The sequence below is a fragment of the Macaca mulatta genome, chromosome 2 (assembly GCF_049350105.2).
Source record: "Macaca mulatta isolate MMU2019108-1 chromosome 2, T2T-MMU8v2.0, whole genome shotgun sequence".
Lineage (NCBI taxonomy): Eukaryota > Metazoa > Chordata > Mammalia > Primates > Cercopithecidae > Macaca > Macaca mulatta.
The window spans coordinates 115,150,428-115,176,417 of record NC_133407.1 but is presented as its reverse complement, the minus strand read 5'-3'; the positions used below and the strand labels follow the sequence as shown (position 1 = coordinate 115,176,417).

At 54.7% G+C, this 25,990-nt stretch overlaps 1 protein-coding gene and 1 pseudogene across 12 annotated transcripts in view; one reads left to right on the top strand and one right to left on the bottom strand.

Annotated features, from left to right (window-relative positions):
* Nucleotides 1–278: 278 nt before the first annotated feature.
* Nucleotides 279–25,990, bottom strand: part of TEX264 (testis expressed 264, ER-phagy receptor) — a 32,921-nt gene continuing 7,209 nt past the window's right edge. For 10 of the 12 annotated variants that reach the window (XM_028843162.2, XM_077990294.1, XM_077990293.1 and 7 more), the window contains 3 exons: nucleotides 19,856–20,077; nucleotides 4,987–5,155; nucleotides 279–878 (listed from right to left, as the gene is read on the bottom strand). In XM_028843162.2, coding sequence (XP_028698995.1) covers nucleotides 586–878; nucleotides 4,987–5,155; nucleotides 19,856–20,077 — 684 coding nt within the window. In that variant the 3' untranslated portion in view covers nucleotides 279–585. 12 annotated transcript variants of the gene reach the window in all.
* Nucleotides 9,954–10,068, top strand: LOC114676650 (5S ribosomal RNA; annotated as a pseudogene).

Sequence of the window (25,990 nt, the reverse complement as noted above, 5' to 3'; positions counted from 1 at the left end):
TGAACCCTGGAGGGTACCCCATGCTCAGCTCTCACCCAAGCCAGGCTCTGCTTGCTCTCTGGCAACTGCAGTGGGGGGGCAGCTGGCCACTGGGGTCACAGAGTAGGAGGTGGAGGATCTCTAACACCCCTCCTCCCCCGACCCCAGGGTACCTGCCATGTTCCCTCTGTTCTTTGTCCTGGGGAGGGGAGGCTCCTTCCCACTCCCAGCCTATCTGTACAGCCACTCCCCGCCACCCCCAACCAAGGCAGAACTAACAAACAAATACACAACCCAAATCCAGGTGAAACAAGTAAATCATTGGCTTTATTGTGGGTCCTGGAAGCTCCGATGTGAGTCTGAAAAAAAGACACAACAGGGGCGGCAGCCCTGGGTGCTGATGCAGAAAATAGTCCCTGGCTCCTTTGGCCCTGGGAGCCTAAAGGGCAGTGAGGAGAAGGCGTAGCAAGAGGCCTGGAGCAGGGGAAGTCAGGTCCCTCAGGAACCCCTCCTCCCCCAAAGGAAGGAGGAAGAAGGCTGGAGAGTCTGCTGGAGAGTCTGCTCAGTTCCTCAGCAACTGCACTGCAGGAGGGTGCAGGTCACGGGTTACTCCTTGCCCTTCTCAGGAGCACTGGGCTCCCAGGGCCACTTGGTAGTCCCCAGGGGCTCAGTCTCAGGTTCCAGCCGTGACTCCCCTAAGGGCCCCTCACCCTCCAGGTCCAGCTCCTCAAAAGAGGAGCCGCTGGCGCCTGACTCGCTGTAGCTGTGCTCGCTGCGGGTGTCACCATCATCCCAGCCACGGCTGCTCGCCCCAGGTGACAGTGTAGCAACTGAAGTCTCCCGGCTGCCAGGGCTCACCTCCAAGCTTACAGAACTCGTGTCACTCATTGTGTCAGCTCCTATGGCCAGGAAAAGGGAGCACAGGTTAGCCAGGACCACCCCACCCTCTCCTCCAGGGAGAGGCAACTCAGCACACAGTGCACTCATGAATAATGCAGCCTCCTGGGCTCAGGGGGCTCACTCCAGCTGCCCTCTGTCTTCTACCCTGACTGGGGCTGCACAGACAGGGCAGAGGGAAAGAGCGGGGAGGGAGGGAGGAGGTAGCTGTGCACTCCTCTCCCCACCCTGAATTAGCCTCAGCTCCCTGCACTTCCACACAGCCTGCTGCCCTTCCCCCTACATTTATTAAGGGCCACTCAGCCCTGAGGTGAGGAGCTGAGATAGAACAAAGAGACCCAAGTAGTGTCCCCTCCACCTTCCCCCAACCCCATTTCAAGCTTGGAGAGAGATGTATCCAGGGCCAGCTACAGAACATCACCCAAGGGCATGAGGACTGCAGAATACAGCAGGAGGCCCCTCTGCAGCCCTCCCCCATGCAGGGTTCCCAGGAGCAGCATCCAGGGAGTCAGCAGGCCCCTGCCTCTGGCCCACACCAAGTCCCCACTTGAGGGGGGAGCTGAAGTATGAGCAGGATGGAGAAGGCCTGAGAAACACTCAACCAGCTGCAAGGAGGAGGGTGTTGGGATAAAACATGTTGGCTTTCTCTCCCTATGCCTGGGCCGACCCTGAGAAACCCTTACCCACCCCACCCCCAACGACTGGTGCTTCCTGAACCACAAGATAGCAAAAGCGGATGATGAGAGCACTCTGCTGGTGGTTGGGGTGCCCCAAACCAGTGCTGAGCCAGGCTGATGGCCCAAACCCCTTCTAACCTGTTCCTTCCACCCCCAATACATCCTCCAAACAAGCAGCCCCTTCATCTGCCCTGTCCAGGAACAACCCCTGGGTTCATCTCCCTGGATCAGAGGCACTGAATGCAGGCTGGGGTAGCAAGGAGGAACACAGGGCTCAGGCCTGCTGTGTGCAGGAATCCAGACTGGGACAGAGTGGATCTGCTACCCTTCATGTGTGATGGGGAGAGGGTCAGCTGTCAAACATCACAGGTGAGGGGTGGGCCAGCTTCCCCAGTCGCTGTCTCCATGGTGCTGGAGCCAAGCTAGGTGCAGCTGGGGTCTGCCTGGCACCTGGACTCAGCCTGGGGCTTTTCTTGAGCCTCAGCTGGGGCCTAGGTTAGGGGTGGGAGAATTAGGAGGTGGGGGAATTTGGGGTCTCTCCCTACCCCTACTACCCACTCAGCCCCCAGAATATGCCCTCTGGGTGCTACTGGCAGAGGTGAGGTAAGTCCTAGAAGCCCAGGCTGCTGGCTCAGGGCTCCCCTCCTGCTGAGGCCCCAGGTGTGGCTCCCAGGACAGGGGCCTGTGAATGAGGCGGTAGGGGAGAAGTGGGGGAATGAGTTTTGGGTAGTTTCTTCTGACCAGGGGACAGGATGCCAGGCCCTCACTGCTCCTTAAATAATGATCAGTGCCCTAGGGGCTGCAGGCCTGAAAAGAGCAAAGGAGGGAGACAGTTTCTCCCTGGCCCTATTAAACTATATGTTCTGTCTGCCCACCCACTCAATGGCTCTCTTGGGACCCCAGGTACAGGAATGTGCCTGCTTCCCAGCATGCTACCTCCTACCACCCAATTCCTAGGCTAGGAGTGTTCAGAGGAAGGAGCCTAGGGGTGCCACCTTCAGGCCAGGACAGCCTGCTGAGATGAAGACAGCCCCTGGGGACATATATACACTTCAAGCAAAGGAATTCAGCTGGAGGCCAGGCACAGTGGCTAACGCCTGTAATCCCAGCACTTTGGGAGGCTGAGGTAGGGGGATCACATGAGGTCAGGAGTTCCAGACCAGCCTGGCCAATATGGCAAAACCCCATCTCTACTAAAAATACAAAAATTAGCCAGGCATGGTGGCAGGCACCTGTAATCCCAGTTACTCGGGAAGCTGAGGCAGGAGAATCGCTTGAACCCAGGAGGCGGAGGTTGCAGTGAGCCAAGATCATGCCACTTCACTCCAGCCTGTGCAAAAAAGGAAAACTCCATCTTTAGGGGGAAAAAAAAAAAAAAAAGGAATCCAGCTAGGCATGGTGGCTCATGCCTAGAATCCCAACACTTTGGGAGGCTGAGGCAGGATCACTTGAGCTAACAAGTTCAAGGCCAGCCTGGGCAATATGGCAAAACACCATCTCTATAAAAAATACAAAAATTAGCCAGGCGTGGTGGTGCACACCTGTTGTCCCAGATACTTAGAAGGTTGAGGTAGGAGGACAGCTTAAGCCCGGGAGGCAGAGGTTGCAGTGAGCTGAGATCTTGCCACTGCACCACTCCAGCATGGGCAATAGGGTCAGACCTTGCCTCAGAAGAAGAAAAAAAAAAAAAAAAAAAAAAAGCAATACAGGGAAGTAGCATCCCTATAGCCCCACTGAGATCTACACAGGAGGAGGTCCAAGAGTCCCATGCCTGCATCCCTGAGGAGAAGATACCAGGCAAGGCAGGGCCCTATCTAAATCCCCAGGGCTGCTGAGGCAGGGGATTTGAAGTCCACCCTCTTCACCCCAATCCCTCCCTCCCACTCTGCCCACAGCCAGTGCAAGATGATCAAATATTCATCGCCTCTCTGGAGCTAAATAATACATCAATGTAGTAACAGGCACAAGGCAGCTAATCACCCCCTTTCACCTCTCAGCCCAAGCTGGGGCCACAGCAGGGAGGTGGGCAGGGGCAGGCCAAGCCTTGGGCAGTCAGACACCCTGCATGCACCCACCACCAACTGCTGTGTCAGTGGCATGCACCTGGCGGGCAAACACCGAGTCCCTCTGGGGTGTCAGGACAGGCCCTGTGAGAGGCGGGCAGACCCCTTGGTCCCAACACCAGGGAGTGGGTGGGCGGGCTGGAGGGGAGGAAAACAGGCTGAGGAGCTGGGGAATGTGGGAGCCGCTGCTGCAGCCAGCTGTAGCGGGTGCCAAGCAGTCCTTCAATGTCCCTGGCAGGCAGTGTTTGGGAGGGAAGGAAGCTGGGTGGGTGGGTCAAGGAGGGGGAGGCTGGCAGCAGAGGGAGGTCACAGGAAAGTGAAGGCACTCTGTCTTCCTGCCCTGGAGGCTGCCTGGGCCTGCTGACCTTGTGCCATGTCCTGTGCCCACAGTAGGGGAACTGAAGAGTGTCTGCTGGGCACTACCAGGCAGAAGGGAGCTGTACCCCATGGAGGTAATTAAGTGGCAGATGAAGTTAACTGTGTTGGACACAGGCCCCTAGGGAGTAGAGACTGCTCCTGTCCAGCCCTAGCTGACACACATCTCCCTAGGGTGACCTTGGCTGTTGACTGGATGGGCAGATCATCTGTTAAAGAAGGAGGGGAGGAGGGACAGTTCCTCTCCCCACAGCCCTGTACCACTCCTAGAAGTCACAAATTCCACCAGGTTGGCCAAGGATAAGGTCCCCTGGGACCATCTGGGATGTAACCCAGCAGATCCCCTTGTGCCTGAGACAGCCCGGGGTCACAGAGATCATTGCAGACAGGTGGGCAGGCAAGCAGCCTTCCAGCCTGGACCTGGGGCCTTGAGGCTGCCAGCAGGAGTGTGGACTGGCCCTGGAGGATGGCGCAGGGGACGGATCTCCTGGCTCCCCTCTGCATGCTCCCTGGTTGTTCCCTGGCAGGGAGAAAGCAGCTGGCTCTGGGTGGGGCCCGTACTGAGGGACAGGAGAACACTTTGCTCCCTTCCTTACCTTCCAGATCTATGCCAATCTTACTTCCTGCTGAGCCCCACCCAAGGGACTCCTTTCCTGAGCAGCCTCAGCCCCCTCCCATGAACATCAAGTTGTCTGTGATCTTTGTTTCCAAGGGTACTCCTGCTGCATCTGGAGGGAATCCAGGCAGGGTCTTTGTATCTGTGTTGCCAGGAGGTAATGTGTGTGAATCCAGATCTATGTAGATCCATGTGTCTGGGAATAGGCAACTCCACATGTGGGTCCTCGGGTAGGTGGGTCTCCTTTCTCCCTCTGCCAAGCATAGCCTGACACCCACAGTGCCAACCCAGAGAGGGAGGAGCCTCCTCAACCAAGCCCCTGGAGTCCAGAAGAGAGGAGCTCCAGGAGGGCCCCATCCTCATACCCCACCTTCTGTACCTGTGCCATCCACCTGGGTATCACTGGCCTCCACAAGCCCCCGCCATTTCCGCTCTGTCTCCTTCACCTCAGGCACATAGAAGTCTCCCTGCCGTGCCAGTGGGCACATGAAATGGATCTGGTCTTCCTGGTAGATCTCCAGCCGAGGATAGGCACACAGCTTCCGTGCCTAGTCAGAGAGTGGCAAAAGGTAAAATGAGCCCTACAGGGCCCCTGACTCACTTGTCCCTGGGTGGCCCCCAGAACTGTCTATTACCTATTCCGTCCCAGGGGCTGGTTCTGCCTCTCAACCTCTTCCAAGTTCCAAAGCCCTGCTGAGGGAGGCACACATAGATCACCCTAACAGCAGGGCCCCATAGTCCAGAGTGCAATAATAGTCTGAAGACCGAGGATGACACCCTAGGGCAAGCGGTAAAAGAACCCAGGAGCCTGGCACTGCTCTCTTATGTGTACATCTGAGACCAGAAATCTGTTCCAGGAGGCACTGGTCTCACAGAGCCATAAAGCTTGGCACCCCTGGATCACCCCAGGATAGGGACCCCATGTGCCCAAGCCAAAGTCTCACCTGCCAGACTTTCCATCCCAGGACCCCCTGGACCTGACCTCCTCTCCACCCTGGACAACGCTGACTGACCCATAGATATCAGAAGACCAGTACCCTCAGTCCTTAGGCCTCCAGCCCTTGCTCTTGCAGACATGCTACTATAGACCCTGAACAAGGATCAAGGCCAGTTAAACACCACTTCCACTCCCATTAATTCCCCTGCTAGTTCAGATCTATATCAACCTCTGAGACTATCAGGTGTGGTTCCCATACCTCCTCACGTATAAACCCAGGGTTTTAGCTGATGGGGAGGAGGGAGACCCTGGACTGGAAGGGCAGGTAAGACAAGTAGATCTAGCACAGGACATTACGCAATGGGCTGATGTACCACCTTTTGGGCCCCAAGTTCCAAAAGGCACTCCACCTCCCTCTGCCTAGACACAGAATCCAGTGCTCTGATGTGTATGGAGGGGCACAGACATGCCAGAGCCACCCTGAGGCGGGCAGTGACAGCCAGAACAGGGGGTCAAGTGCTTCTCACTCACGGTCTGCCCTCCAACCTTTCCTGCGACGGAGCACAAATACCCACTAAGATGATTGCAAGGCCCCTGCCCTGTCACTGCTCACCCGCCAACCTTCACAACATGACTATTTATAGCACTCGCCCCGCTCTCACCATGAGCTCTGAAATGAGCCTTCCACTTAGCAGTAATGAGAAACTTATTGCCTGGCAAGGAGAAGCCATTCCAGGACTCCACTTGTCCGCCTGCCTGGCCAACCCTAGGGTTGAGGAACCTCGTTCAACTAAAGCAAGCAAGCAAAGAACAGTTAAAAGCAAGCCCATGGATGATAAAGGGAAAGGGGAGTGAGCCTGAAAGGTTTATCTAGCTAGTACCCTCAGCAGCCAGCTGGAGGAAGGGTGCATCTAGGAGGCCACGTGGGAGGTGGATGGCCTGGCCCAGGTCTGGTTGTGGCTCAGCCTCTGACTCCACGGGTGATCCAGGCAAAGCCTTTCATCCTAAGTCTCCATGTGCTCAACGGCAAAGTAGAACACCCCAACCCTGATGCTTCCAAGGTCAGTGAAGGAAAGTCATTATTTTTTAATAGTTGGATTCAAATCTTCTTTGCCAACCTGGGTGCCCTTGGGGCTTCCTCCATCTCAAGAGTCCATGCCCCTGACACCTCCCATTTCTAAACACACAGATGGCTGTCTTTGCTTCTCTACCCACCCACATACCCACTCCAGCCTTGGTCTCCAGGAGGATGCTAAACAAGATCACAGTGTCAGGAAGCAGGAGCTGTCAGGCTCTGGGGCCCCTCCAATGCCAGCACTTAGAGGCAGGCATCTGCCAAACCTGAGCCCCACTCAGGAAACTGGGCCAGGTCACTGAGGCCAGGGGCAGGGAGGCCCCTGAAGAAGATCCAGGTCCTTCCCCAGTAGCTAGATGGAAGAAAAGGATCCCTGAATTTAGTCAGGGCATGGCCTTCACCAACATCCTCACACTCTGGACAAAGGGTCCAAAGGGTAGCAGCTGAGTGGCCATCACAAGAGCAGCAGACATTTGGCTTTGGGGAAGATCCCAGAGGCCAGAGCCTGTGTCCACCCACAGATTCCAGGGACAACAAGGACCCTACCCCAACCCCTCTCAACACTCAAGCCACCTCCCTAGCTTCCCTTCTGGAGGAACTTGGCAGTAACAAGATGATAAGAGGGAGTACTGCTCTTTCCACCCTCTCCCCTAGGCTGGGCAGCACCAGGCTGCCACCCGGTGCCACCTGCTCTGCCAGCCCCCTTGTTGGCAGGCGGGAGGCAGTCTGCGGCTGTTCTGCGCATCTGCCTCCTCCGGAGAGCCCGGCTCTGAAGTTGCCTGGCTGTGGACAGCCCCGTTGCCATGGAAACTGCATCCTCCATCCTTGCCATCGCCTTCATCTCAAAGCCATCGGGGAGAATAGAGGAACAAGGGAGACAGCGGATGGAGAGAAAACCATGTCCCTGCCACACAGCCCTTCCTTCTCTGCCCAGCTCTCCCTCCTCACAGCATCCCACACAGGGAGCACCAGGTCCTACAGCCTGTTCCCAGACCCCTGGAGGGGCAGCCTCAGGCCCAAAACTAGCCTGGTCCTACCCACTGTTACCTGGGGGCCCTGCTCCTCCCTACTGGAGGGAGGCATGGAGCTAATTAAAGTGCCATTGACTGTTCAGCCCCAAATCATTGTAACACCAGGTCCTACCAAAATTCAGACTTGGGTAGAGAAGGGGCAGGAAGAAGGCAAAGGAGCAAACTTATAAGCCAGGCCCACAGGCAGAGAAGGGGCTTGTAGCTGGCCCTGGCCCTTCCTGGGAGACTGCTCTCCCTTCCATGCTCTGCCCACTGAGCAAAAACGAGTCTAGTGGGGGCTGGGGATAGAGGGTGAGGGGCAGGACGAGCTATATGCTCTGTCCCTGAGTGACTAGGCAGAGAGGACAAGCCCTTTCCCTCCCAGTCAGGTGCAACCTCAGAGGGAAGAGAGGGTGACCATGGGCTGGCTCTCAGGTCCTTGCTGCGCGGTAGGAGCCATGGCCCGGGCAATATGTCAATGAGCCAGTAAATATTGGAAAATCATTGGAGGAAGGCGAGGCCAGCTGCCTCTCCCTCAGCTAGCCCCAGGGAGCCCTTGGAGAGCAGACTGCCAACGGCCAAGGACACTAGCTCAAGGTCACACTGGGCTGGCCCCTCTGGTGAAGAGCCTGGGTGGGCCTGGGGTCCTCCTACCCCTGGCACACCCCCTTCCACAGCCCAGACAGCCAGAAGTGTGTGGAAGCATTGCCAGGACATGAGAACATGCTCTGCCACTGACACCACTGGCCATCTGACAAACCCACAGCCCAGAGCAGCTCACTCCCACACACAGACCCAAGGAGGCCATAAAGCCTCTTTCCAAGGTGGGAAAGTTGCAGATGTTCACATTCCTCTCCACCTAACAGGCAAAAGTCAGTGAATCATGCCAAGGTGCCGCCAATGACTGCCAGAAACTGGATTCAGAGTTCCGGTCCCTCAGACACACCTGTGGGCCTTCCCTCCCACCTGGGTCTTCCACATGCAGAAACAAGATGGGGACTTGTGACACCACCCATGATGCAGGAATTTCTAAGAGACCCCAAACACCAGCACTTCCCTACCACCACCCCACCCTGCACCAACACCTGCTCACCCACTCAGGAGAGCTGGTAAAAAAGGGAAGGAGCAGCTCACCCACCTCACACAGGCTGCCACAGTGCCACTGCCTCGGCTACCTTGGGGACACGCCACACACTCCCAACTCACCTCAGCCTCAGTTCGTCTCCTGGGTAGGGTGCAGGCATTTAGCCCATTCAGCTAAGGGCTCCCACAACAGGGCAAGACTGATACACCAGGCCAAGGTTTCCCCACAGGACCCACAGTGCCTCCCCAGCAGGTCTTTCTGAATTATGGGAGAGGAAGAAAAGAGATGAGAGAGGACCTGAACTATCCTCATTTAGTGCTTTGTACTCAGGACATCACCCTGTGCCCTGGCTTCATCTAGGCGTTGGGAGCAAATCGAAGACAGAAGAGGTCAGGCCCAGGATGGAGGCTGATGATGGGTCCCACTCCCAGGCTACCCAGAGGCTGAAGGTTTGCTTAGAATTAGGTGGCTGCAAATGCCCAAAAGAAGGAGGCAACGTGTGGGCCAAGGACTGGGTCACATTTCCTACCTAAGCTCTAGGCCCAGAAAGGCATGAGGTCTGGCTGAGGGGCCCTGGGCCTTGCCTTACTGTTCACCCTGAGCTACCCAATCCTATCTATCCTTCTGTGCCAGGCTGGACACCCAGGCAGCTGCACAGCCAGAAAGCAGCTGTTGCATCCCACCCGAGGTGGTGGCGTCTCCTTGCTGGGCGAAGTGATGCATGTTCGTTTTTAATTACAGACACCGACATGTACCTGCCTGCACACAGCAGTCCCTGCAAGTGGGGGCTCAGACCCTGGAGGCCCCTCAGGCAGCTGGTCTTCATGGCATGTGAATGCTTTGGGGAGGTATAGCAAGAGGCTGCAGCTAGAAGGTAGCAGGTTATTATTCTGCCCAGAAACTTTCCTCTCACCCCCACCAGGCTGCCTCAAAGCCTCTGGCCCAGAAGCTAGACCTGTCTGTTGGTGCTCTGGGGTCTTGCCACACCAACAGGGAGAGCCTGCAGAAGGGCTGGTGAGCACTTCCCCTCTCTCTACTCTCCTCTCACACCAGGAGAGCCCAAAGCTCTGAAAATGGCAGGCAAAGGAGATAGGGAGTAAGACAGGATTGCCAGGGAGGGGAGAGAGAGGAAGTAGGACGTGGCAGAGAGCACCCCAGGCAGGAGCCTAGGGCATTGGCTTGGCTAGACAAATGGGTAGCTTCCCTCTGGCCCTCAATTTGCCCAAGTATGAAATAAAGGGTCTACAGCCATACCACCCTGAATGCGCCTGATCTTGTCTGATCTCAGAAGCTAAGCAGGATCGGGTCTAGTTAGTACTTGGATGGGAGACTGGGAACACCAGGTGCTGTAGGCTTTTGGCCTATCGCTCCCTCCCTCTTTCCCTCTTTGGCCAGGCGTGGTGGCTCACGCCTGTAATCCTAGCACTTTGGGAGGCCAAGGCGGGTGGATTACTTGAGGTCAGGAGTTTCAGACCAGCCTGGCTAACACGGTGAAACCTTAACTCTACTAAAAATACAAAAATTAGCCAGGTGTGGTGGCAGGTGCCTGTAATCCCAGCTACTTGGGAGGCTGATGCAGAATTGCTTGAACGCGGGAGACAGAGGTGCAGTGAGCTGAGATCGCACCACTGCACTCCAGCCTGGGCAACAGAGCAAAACTCTCTCAAAAAAGAAAAAGAAAAAGAAAAAAAAAGAAGGAAGGGAGGGAGGGAGGGAGGGAAGAAAGGAAAGGAAGGGACGGAAGGAAAGGAAGGAAAGGGAAAGAAAGGAAGAGATTAGAATAGATGATCTCAAAAGAAGTGAGGAACTGGAAACGATGAATAAAAACACCATTATGTGAAGATAAGAAAACTGTATACTCAGAAAACCCAAAAAGACTCAATGGAGGGACTAGTACGAACATTAAGTCACAAAGGTAACTCAAGCACAGCCCATTTTTCTGTGCAGCAGATCAGCCAATTAGAAAACATAATGGAGGCCAGGCATGGTGGCTCACACCTGTAATCCCAGCACTTTGGGAGGCCGAGGCGGGCGGATCACCTGGGGTCAGAAGTTTGAGACCAGTCTGGCCAACATGGTGAAACGCTATCTCTACTAAAAATATAAAAATTAGCCGGGCATGGTGGTGGATGCTTGTAGTCCCAGCTACTTGGGAGGCTGAGGCAGGAGAATTGCTTGAACCCGGGAGGCAGAGGTTGCAGTGAGCCAAGATAGTGCCACCGCACTCCAACCTGTGTGACAGAATGCGACTCTATCTCAAAAAAAAAAAAAAAAAGAAAACATAATGGAAACGAGATATAACAGCCCTCTTGGGGTTAGGATGAACCCAGGGCCAGTCTGGGAGCCCCGTGTTGAAAGGCAGGGAATGGCAGAGGAGCCAGGCAGGCAGGTCCAGGCCTGGGCGGGAATCTGGGGAAGACTGCAGAAGGGGGAAGGTGTGAGGGAGAGTGGGGCGGGAGACGGTGTGCTGTGCCTGGCACCCCAGCCTGCTGCGCCTGCTGCTGCCACTGCCTGAAGACTTTTCATTTTCACCTCAGAGCCGGCAGCTTGCCACACAATTTACACCTCTGTTCATCTCCCTGGCACGACGCAGACCCTGGCTTCCTGGGCAGCCCGTGGAGGAGGGCCTAGGCAGCAGTCAAGCACCAGGGCAGTCTGGGGTATTGAGGGGTGGGGAAATAATGTTTCCTTCTAAGCAGGCACATGGGACACAGGCTCTGAAGCACCTCAGTGCCCAGATGGACTGGGAGGCCCCTAATCCTGCATCCATACCCAGTCTTACCTTTCTCTAGGCCCAGAGGGCCAAGATACAACCCTGGCTCAGCCCTGCTCTGGCCTTCTCGGGCCTGGGCCCTTGTGTGGCCGGACCAGAGCGTTGGAGAGTACGGGAGTGAGTACCCCAAGGAGAGCTCAGTTAGAGCACAGAGTGAGTCAGCCCTGAGATCCCATCGCTCTCCCTTGCAAATCTGGGAGGAGAGCTACAGCCTTCCAGATGATGGCCCTACCATCGCAGGCTCCACAGCCCACCCCCTCTCCAAGATCCAGCACTCTTAGCAGCTTGTCTGTGTAGTCAAGGACCTTGAGCCCTGTCCTGCTCACAAGCTGACAAACTGGTTGCTGATGATTATCCAGCAGCAGGAAGGCTGCTCGTACAGATGGAGCTGTGAAGCCAAGCACCTGAGAGCCAGAGGAGTCAGGAATTGCCAGAGGGGAAGGACAAGTGGGCAAGTGGGGATGCAGAGGAGACAGGGGACAGAAGAGAGGGAGAGGAAAAGGCCCTGAATTTCTCATCTCCAACTGGTACCTCTGACCTCTGCTCCACTCCTCAGGAAGTCCTTTCCTTCCCACCTGCGTAACTAGACAGCTAGCCTCTCCTCATCTGAGGGCTCAGCTGAAGGAGAAGTTGTTCTGCTTGGGGGAGAGGGGGTGCACTGCAAGTTCTTTCCTTGGAATCTCTTTCCTCTCCCTAATTCCAATCTTGAGCTTCCTGGAGAAGAGCAACAGAATTCTTCCTTGATAAGTAAATTCCATCTGCCTGGGGAAGAAGGCTCCCTCTGGATTGGTGACAGCCCAACCCCACAGCACCATCCAGACAAGCTTCAGCCCCCAGGGTCCTGCAGGGCTGCCAAGCTACAATATCCGAGCTGGTATTTTGAGAGTGGTGGCTCCCACGCCGCCCCAGCAAAGGCTGGCTTTGTGCTTTCATTCCTGGGGGAAGGGAGGGAGGTGGGGTAAAGCCAGAGAGGCTAAGGAGCAGGTTCCAGTGCCTAGGCCAACAAAAGGGAGAGGCCTGGCCCTCAACACCTCAACACCCAAGGGCAGCTCCCTAAGGGGGCCAGGGAAGCCAAGCCCTGATGTGGTGGGAGGATCGCCTCTTGGCTTGGGGACATCTGGGAATGAAAAGTCACTGCTACTTACTGCTAACTTGCATTATCCTTTTGCAGAATTTAGCTGTGGCCTCTGGCTCTTCCTCCTTATCTCCCAGGTACTCAAGAGACTTGATCTGAATCCCAGCTTGGATACTGTCACTCATCTGCTCAGACGCCATCAGTGTCTCCCTAGTGCCTGCAGGACCCAGCCTAATCTCTTAGGCCCAAACTCGCTCCTCTCCTGTACTCCAGTCTCACTGGATACACAAGCCATGACTGCCACCAAGCCAGTACCTCTGCCTGACATGCCTTGCCACCTGGGGAACACTGCCCACCTTATAGGTGCAACCCAAATACCACCACCCTACAAGGGTTGTTTTGCCTTTCCCAGTGAATCTATCCCTCCCCTCCCCACCCCCAGTCATGGCTAGGCTCTGTGGCTGGAGGAGATGGAGGAGGAAAGAGTGCTGGAGGATTGTCACTCAGCTCCAGGTCCTGATGCTGTCAAAAGTGCCCTCCTCCCTGTGCCAGAACAGGCCACTTAGCAGGTGGCAGCACCAGCAGGTGAACCAGCCCTTGAGATCCAGGGAGGGAAGCCTGGGAATAGAACCGCCTCTGCCTCACTGAGGGTGTGGACATGAGGCCTGATAAGGTGCCTGCAGCAGCTGCTTCCTGTGCCCAGGGCACTAGTGAGTGCCTGCTGGGCAAGCAGGTACACAGCCTCTTCTTATGCTTAGACTCGGCTCTCCCAGCAGTCTCCTAGACCTGAAGCCTCAGCCCCCAACTGTGACTACCAGGGTTGGAGAAAGAAGATCAAGTGGATTTGGGATATGCTCGGGATGGTGCCCTGCCAAATTGACGACAAGTCCTCGGCCTCTTGGTTCCAGCCCCACTTATGTATAGGACGAGTGGCAAAAGGCATGTAGCCATCAGAACGATCCTCAGCCTAAGGGACCCAGTCTGGACTCAGCCACTGCTCCATCCCTTGACCTTGGGGCACCTTCCTTCCCTAGGCCTCAGCCTCCCCATCTGTAAAACAATGAGGATGCTGGCTTTGATTAGGACTCTATCATGCCTCCTAGCTGGTTCCTCCATGCACAGAACAATGACACACACAAGAGACCTCAGTAAATAACTGCTGAATAAGTGACTGAGCTGAGATGCCAAGAGGGCCTCCCTTGTTAAAAATAAAGTTTGGAAGCCTCCCACGTTAGCCTGGCAAAGGTGACAGTCAGTAAGAGGGAAATGACCGCAGATTTCACATTCCTGTTAGGGCTTCCTCACCTGCTTTTTTTTTTTTTTTGAGATGGAGTCTTGCTCTGTCACCCAGGCTGAAGGGCAGTGTCATGATCTCAGCTCACTGGGAAGTGTTGTGATCTCAGCTCACTGTAACCTTTGCCTCCCGGGTTCAAGCAATTCTCGTGCCTCAGCCTCCTGAGTAGCTGAGATTACAGGCGTGTGCCACCAAGTCCAGCTGATTTTTGTACTTTTAGTAAAGATGGGGTTTCACCGTGTTGGCCAGACTGGTCTCAAACTCCTGACCTCAGGTGATCCAGCCACCTCAGCCTCCCAAAGTGTTGGGATTACAGGCGTGAGCCACCATGCGTGGCGTCCTCACCAGTATTTTCCCTGCCGTGGCCTTGTTGCTCTGCACTGGTGTTTTGACCCCAGCGTGGACTCAGACCCACCCACTGACTCCCTCAGGGTCACTGAGGCAGACTAAGGGGAAACAAACAGAAGGGGTTCTGTTCCCACTGGACAGAACACAGGCTGTGGCCAGGCTATTTCGAGCTTCCTCACAGCCACGGCTCAACAGGCTGACCCACTTCCACAGGCACCCTGCTGGGGCCCATAGGCCTTAGTTCTAAGATGGCTGCCCCATAATGCTATCACCACTCAGGAGTTCAGTCACCACCACCCCAGGAGAACTCCAACCTGCAGCTCCCCAGGGTCCCTCCGGGTCCAGCTTCCAATCAGTCACACTCCCCTCAAGACAAGTGCGTCTCTTTGGAGCCCCTGCCCTACCTGCACAAGGGCTGGGCCCTGGTGCCTCCCAGATCCACTCACACTGCAGTTACAGCATCCTCAGGATCGAGAACAGACATGCAGTGGGCGGGACTGGAGGTGGCATCTGCCCAGTATTGCACCTCTCTTAGGACAGGTTTTCAAACCAGTTGAGCCTCAGAAGCTCCCTTCCAAACAAAAGCTCAAGACACCTGGGTTGTAAAACGCACAGGCAGAACTACTTCAGGTGAAGCAGGTAAGGGTCTGAGTACAGCCTCCACCCTAGGCTAATAGCCACAGGGCACCTCAGCACAGTCAGAGCAGTCTGAGAACTATGGTCTGGGGTCCTTGCCTTACTTCCTTACTTTACTTCCTTCCTTTTCCTTGCTTCCTTCCTTTTCCTTCCTTCCTTGCTTCTTTTTTTTTTTTTTTAAATGTTTTTACTTTTATTTTTTTGAGATGGGTTTCACTCCTGTTACCCAAGCTGATGTGCGATAGCGTGATCTTGGCTCATTGCAGCCTCTGCCTCCTGAGCTCAAGCAATTCTCCTGTCTCAGCCTCCCGACTAGCTGAGACCACAGGTCCATGCCACCATGCCCAGCTAATTTTTTTGTATTTTTTTTCTGTAGAGATGAGGTTTCACCATGTTGCCCAGGCTGGTCTCAAACTCCTGAGCTGGAGTAATCCACCTGCCTCAGCCTCCCAAAGTGCTAGGATTACAGGTGTGAGCCACCATGTCCCCTTCATTTATTTATTTATTTTTGAGCAGAGTCTCACTCTGTCACCCAGGATAGAGTGCAGTGGCATAATCATGGCTCACTGCAGCCTTGACCTCCCAGGCTCAAGCGATCCTCCCACCTCAGCCTCCTGAGTAGCTGGGACTATAAGTGCCTGGCTAATTTTTTTTTTTCTGTTTTTTGTTTTTTAGAGGCAGGGTCTCACTTATGTTGCCCAGGCTGGTCTTGAACTCCTGGGCTCAAGTGATCCTCCCGCCTCAGGTTCCCAAAGTGTTGGGATTACAGGCATGAGCCACCACACCTGGCCTTATCCCCTTTAAGCCCCTGGTAAGACAGTCCCAGTCAACTCAGCTGTCCCAGAATTCAGCCACCAAGGTTCCCCTCAGAGGCTTACTACATCCCCTCGGTGACCCCTCCCCACACACTTTTCTCCAATTTGATGGTGGATGGTCAGACATTAGTCTGACCTCCAGGGCCACCTGCACTCCCCAGCCAATCAGCCACTATATGAACAATGCCCTGTAACACCCTGAACTTGGGAGAAGAAGATCAAACCATTTTACAAAGACCCTCCCCTAAAAACTCCCTGAAATCAGAGACAACGGGGAAGGGCACTTATGAAAAGGATTTTGGACGGGTCTGGGAGAGAAGTCAGGTATGGGGGCTTGGCTATGCCAGTGGAGCACTCTCAATGGCCTGTCCCACCAAGTGCTACAGACAGATATGAGCAAACTGCACTAGAGACCTTACACACACAATCCCACACATGGAATTCCCAGGCCCATCCCTCAGTCCTGGTCTGTTCCATGTGTCCGAAGCCTTCCCTGGACACTCATTAAGACTGTGGTGAATTTGGGGGCCTCTGCCCATTGCTCTGGGCCCCATCTCTCCTCTGCAGGTTTGCAATTTCAAACAAGTTCTGTTCCATCCTGCAGCTTCCAGAAGACACCCCCTTCCTGGGACTTGGGGAGTGGTCTCCTCCTGTACTAGAGGCCACCTCCTTGGACTCCAGGGGAGCAGCCTGATAAAGCTGAGGCATCTTCCATATGGAGTGATGGTCACACGGTACCCATGGATTCCTGGGGAATGAGTGTTCAGCCTGGGGGCCCTTAGCAGTTTATATGGAGAAAGGCAGAGTTCCAGCTCCTATAGCAGTTTGCCAGGCTGCCAAGCTGGGGAAGACTAGCCAGAGAGCCAGAGGCTGCCATGCAAACCAGGAAAGCTGAGATCAGCCATCCCTTCCAGAATCCCGAGAGTCCTGACAAGTGCTTCTCCTTGGGCCTCTCACTGTGAACTTCAGGTTTGTTGGTCTCAGGTCCCTCTGTCCCATGAGACCAATCTGGTCCCAGGCTCAGGCACATCTGCAACTCCCAGGACAGCAGCTGCTCTCCACCTCTCAAACCCAAAGCTAAGATCCATTCACCCCTGCCCCTCACCCAGCCTCTAGAGAGGCTGGTGAGCCTGACACATCCTCCCCCCGCAACTCCTGGCAGCAGGGCTCCTGGCCTCCCTCACCCCTGCCAAAACAGAAAGCTGATGGCTGCTGTCATTCCATTTGAAGAACCTTCACAGCAGTCCCAGATCCAGAGAGAAAAAAGAAGGGTGTACACACATGCACACACACACAGCTAAAGGCAGTCAGCTGTTGGTGCTACAGTCAGAAGCACCCAGTCTCATTAGTAATCTCCTTTCTCTGACCCCAGGGCAGGGGAGATGAAGGCAGGGATGGAAGGGAACCTTATATTCTCTCCTTGCTGTCTCCTGGGCTGAGAGAGGCACAGGGCCACCCCTGTCCACTGCAGGCTGTGACCAGCAAACAGAGCTAGCCCCTTCCTCATCTCTCCCCTGGCTTTGTTCCCCAAGACGCAAGGTCAGGCTAAACACAGGAGTAGAGGCAACCCCCACACCCTGCTGCCAATACAAGCCCAGGACCTTGGGCCATGCCTCTTCTGTGGGCAGCTGGTCTCTATCTTACTTTCCCTGCTGATGGCCAAGCCCACACAAGCATGCCTCACAGGGGAGAAGCCCCTTGCTCTCCCCCACATCCCTGGCTTTCTTGCCTCAACCCCCACTCTAGGAGCACAGCTGACAGGCTCCCATGGGAGCGGGGAGGAAGGAGGAAGGGCTTTCATCAAAGAGGTGACGTCAAAACCAGGCAACTTGTGAAACTGTCAGGGGCCGGGAAATTTGGACAAAGGTGTCTAAAAATAAACCCCTGAAGCCAGGAAAAGGCTTTGGTGGCTGAGTTGCTCGCCACCACACCACATGCCACACGTCCTGTTCTGAGGTCTGGAACCCAAGAAGTCTCTTCCCAGGGGTGCCCCTCCAGACGGGCCCATGAGGCTGAGGATGGCACCGACAGGACTGGAGAGGCCTTCCTTGAGTGAAATGGGGGAGGACTCCCCAGAGGTGGCACACTAAGCAGGCCTAGGGCACTGGTATCTTCCTTCCTGCCCACACCACCAGCCAGCCCACCCCCACCTCCAGTCCAACCGCAGCCAGGCAAGCACATCCTGCCTAGCACCCCTTCTGGCCACCACCCTCCAGCTCACAAAGGAAACTCCCCTCTATTTTCCCTGTGCCCCTGCCCTACCACTGTGACAGCCCTCCCCTTTCCAGGTCTTCTCACTCCTGATTCTTTAAACCTGTCCTTGACCACCAAGGACACAGCTGGTGACCCAGGGCCTCATTTATTCATTCCTCAGCCCCAACACCAGACTCCAGGGACATCTGAGCTCCCATTTCCATCATCAACACTCTGTCCCTTTCCCCAAGCTGCTTTGGTGAACAAAGTTGCAAGGATCCTCCAAGTGTACCAGGCTCTCACTCCCACTGACTCTCTTGTCCTGTTCCCTGACCCCTGCCACACTGGCCATACCCTCTGTGCAGCCTTTGCTGCCACAGGTTGTCTATCGCCTACCTGGCCCCACAGAGGCTGGGAGGCACAGGGCAGCCTCCCAGGTCAAATACTGCCAACAGGCTGATGTCCCCAAATATATCCACCAGCCCAGCCTTTTCTCAACTCCAGGCCACACATACCATTGCTGACTCCACACCCCCCAACTTAGATGTATCTCAGGCAGCTCCCCTGACATAGCCCAAATAGCTACCTTCCCCACAAAACCAGGACCTCCCTCAGTTTCCCACATGTCAGTGAAAAGCATCACTACACGCTTGCCCACCTGCCCAGGCCAGAGGGGAGCAGAGCCCTCTGTGACTCCCTCATTGCCTCTCCTTCCCCAACAGCGAATCCACCCAAAGTCCATCAGTTCTATCCCAAAAGTGATTGTAAATCTCTATCCTTGTCCACATCTCTGTAGCCACTGGGCCTGCCCAAGCTGCCACCACTTACAATGGGATTCATGACAGCCTCCTAGGCTAATTCCTCAGCCCTAGGTCTAAGCATCTCCACCTGGTCCCAGGTCTATGGTCCAGTCCCACCCTGCCCAGATATGGGACAGCCCATCTTGTACAGACGTGGCTCCAACTGTGTTATTTTCCTGGCTGGAACACTGCAGTGACTTCCTGATGCATGTAGATCAAAGCTCTGCCTAGAAGTTCTTATCTCCTCTCTAAAGGCTCTTGTAGGACTCTGCCTTGAGGTTGTCTCCTCTGAGAGGCTGTCCCTGATCATTCTGTCCAAGTTGGTTCCCTGACTTTTCTCACCCTCTCCTTCTCTAGCACATGTCCCATTTTTGTCTGACATTTATTACCTATCTTCACCACCTCACTGTGAATGTCTGTTTCATGCACCAATGTTTCATTCACATTGTGCCCATTATAGCACCTGGCACACAGACAATAAATAAAAGTTAAATGAATGAACAAACAATCACGTCCAAACCCAACTGGGGTCATTTCCCTAGCACCCAAGTTTACAAAACGTTTAGGGGAGGAGGGATGTGTAACAGGGCATGTTTTTACAAAATATATCTCTGTAGACACAGAAATTCCTGTCAGATGACCTGGTGGCTGGCTCTCCTTCCTCCAGGAAGGTTGGGCTGCCAGCATTGCCAGCGACCAAGTCAGGAAGTAAAGGAGACAGAGCCTGCCACTGCTGCCCCAGCCCTGGCCTCTGGGAGCAGGTATATAAGCCCATGCAGAGGCAGGGCCACGGGCAATACATGATTACCTGGGGCCTGCCCAGACACTGGGAGCCTCAGGTCCTTGCTGTGCAGGCCTCCAGCAGGATGAGAATAAAGTGGCCTGTCCATTCATCTGAGCCAGAGTGTGGGATAAGCACTAAGGATGTCTTTGGTCAAAGCCAGAGAGCCAAACTAACCAGACCAGGTTTATGAACAAGCTCTCCATGCTCTTGGGATATGCTCCGGCTCCCACAAGATCTTGGGCATCTGAAAGAGATGCCAACAACCTCTGCCCATCTTCCTAGCTCCACAGGTACCTGTTCCATGAGGGTCCCAGGGTGCTGCTCTGCCAAAACCACCTCTTCCTCCCATTCTAGGCAGGCCTCCTCAGCTCCACCCAAGGGGCCTGGCTGTCCCCAACACACACACCCCAGGCCTGTGCCTCACCTTGATGTAGGTGTCCAAGGCAGGATGGACACGGCGGGTAGCCAGCCAGATGGACAGGATGGTGGTGTAGGGGAAGGTGGCTGTCACCACGTGGCTGGGTGCCGGGAAGGAGAACACCTTGAAGCCAAATTTCTGGTAGAGGTCGATGAGTTCAGGGGAGGGCGATTCCTCACCTTCACTCAGGATGCTGCCCACGGCACATCGGCACTTATCAGGGGGCACCTGGGGAAGCAAAGCATGGGTGTGAGAGTTGGGCAAAGGGAGGAGGCCCTCAGACCTCCTTCCTCCTGGAGTTGTGCCAGATCAGGCCTAAAACAACCACCAGCTCTGACAAGCCATGAAGCCCCAGATACCAGGACAGAGCTAGCTGTTTTCTTACTGGAACCCACCTATGGCCCCTGCCTGTGGCATCGTACCGCAGGACTCTCATCTATTCCTTCAACAAACAGGCCACGCCCTGTGGAAACCCAGGGATCATGCTGAGGGGTTAGACTTGGTCTCTGCCCTCCCAGAGGCCAGGAGAGGGAAGGACAGAGAGGACCTCTGACCATCACCCTCCACATGCCTCCACTGAGGGGGCCATTCCACCCCACCATGAGACCCGCTGTCAGCCCCCACGCCCCAGGGCCACCAGCAGAACTGTACAGTGGCTGATCCTTCAGCCTGGGTCCAGCACAATCCTATTAGCTCATTTCCCTCCTATCTCCTGGAGAAGAGCAGGCTTCAGGGGCAGAGAAATTATGGCAGGCAAGGGAGCAAAACTGAGGAGTAGGAATAAAGAGCTCAGAGCCCTCCAAGGTCATGCCCTAGGAAAGCAAGAACATATGTGTGTGTGTGTGTGTGTTTACACACATGCTTGCAGGGTCAGGACCTGGCAAGTGGCTGTGGAGGGGCTGCAGGAAGCACCTGTCAGGACACAGAATTGGGATCACTGGCCTCTGGGTTGCTGGTGAAATTCTGTGAAGAGATCATCCTCCCCATCCCTCTCGTAGGGCCAGCTACCATCACCAGAGCCTCTAGACTTCTTCTCCAACCCATGGCCCATCCAGGGACCTATCCCACTTCCTAAGTCCCTTCCTGGCTAAAAGCCAAGACCACTGGGTTCCCCTTCAAGTCTCTATAGGTTGTTAGTGCCTGCACTTTCCACTCTGCTCCTCTCCCTACCTAACTTCCCTCCTCTGGCTCCCAGAAACCTTAGCCATGTAAGGCTCCCGTGTGAGCCTCCATCACTTCCTAGGACTGACCCAAGGCTGCAAGACCCAGTACTCATTTCTCCTCCTGGCATCAGGAGGCCTCACTTTGTCTCACCTACTGCTCCCTGTTTCCCATGTCAGCTTTCCAGGTGCCTAAGTCTGTACCAGCCTTCAGGCTGAGCCCTCAGAGGCATGTGATCTTAAATCCAAGAGATTCAGCACAGACCTTGTACCCTCAATCCTGGGTTTTGCTCAACTCTAAAGGCTCCTTTCTCCCCACCCACCACAAAATTTTTTTTTTTTTGCCAGCAGTTCACCTTCACAGGGATGACCCCTAAGTTTAAACAGGCTTCTCCCTCTACCTCCACTTACTCCTGTCCCTACCCCTCCTTCCCAGCACTGTGAAGTCATTATTACCTGTTCTCACCTCTCCCTCCCATTACAGCCCTTTCCAAGCCCTCTCTGAAATCCCCTGGGGGTTTCTCAGCCCTGAATGGCCTCCTCTGCTGAAGCCAACCCAGCCCTTCCTTTTAGTCACAGTTTGCCTGGGACTTGGGCACCTATTCCAGGCTCTCACCTCTAAGCAGACCCTAACGGTAACCCTCAACTGCCTGTGGCTGTGGTCCCCTTGCAGCCCCCTTGAATCCTATGGCATCCAAACCGGGCTCAGAGCTTTAGTAGCAGGCAACAGGGTATAGTGGTCAGAAACACAGCTTGAGAGAGGCAAGCCATGGTGTGAATCTGAGTCGTGTGATTCTAGACAAGTCCCTTGGGTTCTGGGAGCCCCAGTGCCTCAATACCTATTACAGAACTGCCATATTAAACAAGAAACTTCACGAGAGCTTAGCCTGGGCCCAGCATTCAGCAAGTGCTCCATAATTGTTGGTTATTAGTAGCTATGACACAGTCCAAACAACTGTCCATGGCCCAGAATGCCCAGCGACCCAAACCTCTGAATATGCAGCTCCTCCCTGCCTGTCCTTCAGGTTCAAATGCCCTCTTGGAGAGCCTTTCAGAGTGGTTCAGTGGCACTCTCTTCTCCCCCAATAATTTGCTGTAAACTCTCTTGACCTCCACAAGTCTACCTTGCACACAGTCACTTCTCTTGGCCTAAAACTCCTCCCACCCCACCCAGAGGCACAGGAGACCACTGCAATACCACTTCTTGTCTCTAGATGGTGCAACTGCCCTACTCACACGCCAAGACTTGAGCATGACCAGATATAGGCAGGAAGTTACCTGGTGGACCTCCTGCTGACAAGCCAAGGGACACTGCCTGCCACAAAGCCTATCTTCATGTCCCTGACCTTACCAACCTGTGCTGTGCAAAAGAAACATCTACATAAGTCACATGGAGAAACAAGTGGAAGGTCACTTGATCTCTTCCTCTCTACTGCTGGCTTGCCTGGGTTTGAGTTCCAGGGTCTTTCCTGGGAACGCTTCAGCAGCCCTCATGGGACTCCCAGCTCAACATCCTCTTCAGTAGCCAAAAGGCAACAGAACACATGTGGTCATCTTGCTTAGAACCGCTCAATGGCTCCCAATTTACCTCTAGGATGAAACTAAATTCACAAGCCAAGTAGGCAAGGTTCTTTTGGAGTGGCCTACATAATACTGCATGAATTTGCCCACACACTCACCTTGCACTCCCCTTCTGCAGCCTCAGGCCCCAGCAGGGGCCACAGCTCAGATGGGCAGGCACCTACTGAGTGTCTGCATGGCAGAGGGAGGGATGGATCCAGGCTCTGGCCCAGCCCGCCTTGCCAGCCTCCTCACCCGCCACACCCCCACACACACCCACATGAAACTATTTGCAGCTCCCCAAACATGCCACGTCCTCCCATGCTTCCTGCCTTTGCGTAAGCTACTTCCTCTGTCTGAAATGTCCTTCTTCACTCTATTCCAGAGTCCCTTCTGCCTGGGAAACTCTTGCCCATCCTGCAAGACTCAGCTCAACTTTCTCCTTCAAAGCCTTCTGTTGCTCTCCACCAAGCAGCCCCTCCTCTCTGATCCCAAGTACCCACCAGGGAGAAGGTCTTGTGCTGCACTGTAACTGATGGCCTCCCCATCTCTCTCCATTACTCCAGGCCTCTAGGCAAAAAGGTCCAGGATCCTGCGCACACAGAAAGTTCTTGAGGCATGCTCAGTGACAGTACATGCATGCACACACAAGCCCTGCACCGTAACAAACTTCCTCTCCCTCTACCTGGAGAAAAGGTGGAGCTCCTGTCACAGTGGAAGAAGGGAGCTAAGAAGGCAGGGCTCCTAGGATCCAGGAGGTGTGTGGGGCACAGCAGCTCCTTTCCTGGCTGAGCAACCCCCTAATTCTACAAGTAAGAACACTTCCTACCCCCTCCCCTGCCTTGGCCTAAGTGGGAGCCTAGAAGGTCCCTCAGCAAGCCTACCACCCACTAAGCAGCCCCATGCAAAGTTGAAGCTGGGAAGCAGCTGAACAAGGCACCAGCAAGAAGGAAATGGAACAGGCCCTAAAATAACCCAGAGAGTGGCAAGGCTGATCCAGTGGCAGAAGAAAGCTTTCCTGGCCTCCCAGTAAAGCCCAGACCCGCCTCCAGGGAAAAGGCCTACTAAGGCTGTCAAGCACCCAGAAGGCTGGGATGTCCCGACGGGCAAGAGACCCCATCCACCTTGGCTCAATGCAGTATCTTTATTTGGGCCTAACCCTAGGACACAGGCCTGGGCCTCCCAGCTCTACCTGCCTGCTCCTCTTCCTCCCCAGATCAGCTATTTCTCTGGGTACCTCTGCCCAGAACAAGAATTGGATCAGAACTAGTACCTACAAGGAACCACACCCAGGAAACAGGGCAGTGGCCAGGCCCACCACCACTCGGGGTAAAGACAAGCCCATCCAGGATGTGTCCTCAAAGCAAGAGTACCAGGAAAACAATAGAGGCATGCCAGACCCCAGAGCATCTCCTTTGGGCAGAGAAGCCTCCTAAGTCCCATTACTGGGAGAAGAGGGCAATCTGCTTAGAACCTGAAGCTTTCAGGTCTGAACTAGTCCTAAGGCTGGCCCCACTGGCCCTTCCTGAGTGGTGTCACAGTGCCCTGCTGACCCTGTTGCGTGAGGCTATAGTAAAGATAGCCACTTCAGGGCCCCTGCCAAGCCAAGACTTTGATGAGTCTGGGAACTGGACAAGACTGATAATCTTTCAGGATGCAGGAATGAGAAATGGTGTCAGCGGCCCAGACCAAATGTAGCCGTTGGGTTCAGGGTTAATAGAAACAGCCAACCCCAGGCCCACAACCTACACAACCTGACAGGGACAGCAGCACCATCTCTCAAACCCAGGCACAGAGGGCTGCCCTTACTCTTCCCATGCCAGCCTACTGACCCAGAGCTACCCAAGTTAAGGGGGAAAGTAGAGGCAGGGCCCTTCGTTTGCACTGGTACTCCCAAGGGAATAGAGGAGCTGCACTGGCCCATGACTAGAGGGTTGATATGGGACCTCGTTTGCCCTCCTAGGTACTACAGGTCAACACGCCAACCCCCAACTTCCCTGGGAAGCTTACGCCCAAAGGCACATGGAGACAGGCACCAGTCAGGACACGAGATGATGCAGACAGCCAGGCCAGAGGACAGGACTCATTCTTCAGGCTCGGGAGGAAAGAGAGGAGTCAACAAGATACCAGCCCTCAAAGGTGAGTTTACTTAGAAACCTTTCAGGAACCTTCCTCTATACCCCTACACCTTCAAACAGAATCCTAAAAATAGCTGATATCTGACCAGGCACTCACCACTTTCCCCAGGTGCTGCCTTCCAAGCCTAAGCTCATTAAATCCAAACAGGCTTCTATGGTTGGTACTGTTTTCACCCCTGTTCCTGATTCAGCCAATATCACACAGCAAGGCAGTGCTGAAGTCAGGATTCAAACCCAAGCAGACCAGCTTCAGAGCTGCACTACACAACCCAGAGGCATCCAAGAGTCCGAGAAATTGGCCCTGGCAAGGAGCAGGCTTCACAATGGCTTTTCCCTGTACTTTGCCACCTCACATTGCCCAGACAACCCGCAGGAGGCTGGGACTAAACCAGAAAGGCAGGCAGGGTCCCTAAAAGTACAAAGTCCCAGTGGCATGAGGTCCTCAGGCAGGACTGGATGTCAAGTGTGATACCCACCTATTAAGGGCTGGGTATTGGACCATATCCTTATCAATTAGCCCCCATAAAACAAAAACCCTGAGGTAGGGATTCTTTTATTCTCATGTGATAGATGAGGAGACAGACTCAGACAGGCCAAGTGAGTCACTTAAAGTCACACACTGGTTAGCAGTGGAGCCTTGATTCAAACCTATAAGGGCAAATCCAAAGCCCCTTCCTCTCACACCTCATCTCACCTCACCTCAAGGACAGTTCTAGTGGGCAGAGAGGAGCTCGTGCCTCCAGACCTGTTCCACATAGTTAACCTGCTGCACAGCAAATGCCTGGACTCCACTTGGCAGAAAATAACCATGGAGTAACCAGGATAGGGGGCAGCCTGGGCCCTCAGGAAACATCCCAGCCCACATTCCCATTGCCCTTGTTGAGGAGGTCAGTCCTGGGAAATCTTGCTCCCTCACCCCTTCCCAGGCTCCATCCAAACTAAGTGCCTCCAGGGAGGGCAGGGAGCCTCCTCTCCACACATACTGAGGGAAGAGGGAGTGTGACACAGGCCTATGTCAGAACTCTCACCAGCCTCAGCCCCTGCAGACCTAGTGGCCCTGGGCCTTGGTTCTCACTGGACTAGGGGAAAGGGGGCTTTGATGGCAGTCTTGCTTACTAAAGGCAGAAGCAAGTACCACCAGTTCCCCAACCCACTCCATGCCTGGAGCAAACACCACCTCCTAGGTGGTAGGTGTAAGCAGCAAATACAGGTCCACATAAATTGAACTAGCTGCCACACTCCTCTTGCCCCAGCCAGGCTCCCCAAACAAGCAAGCAGGCAGG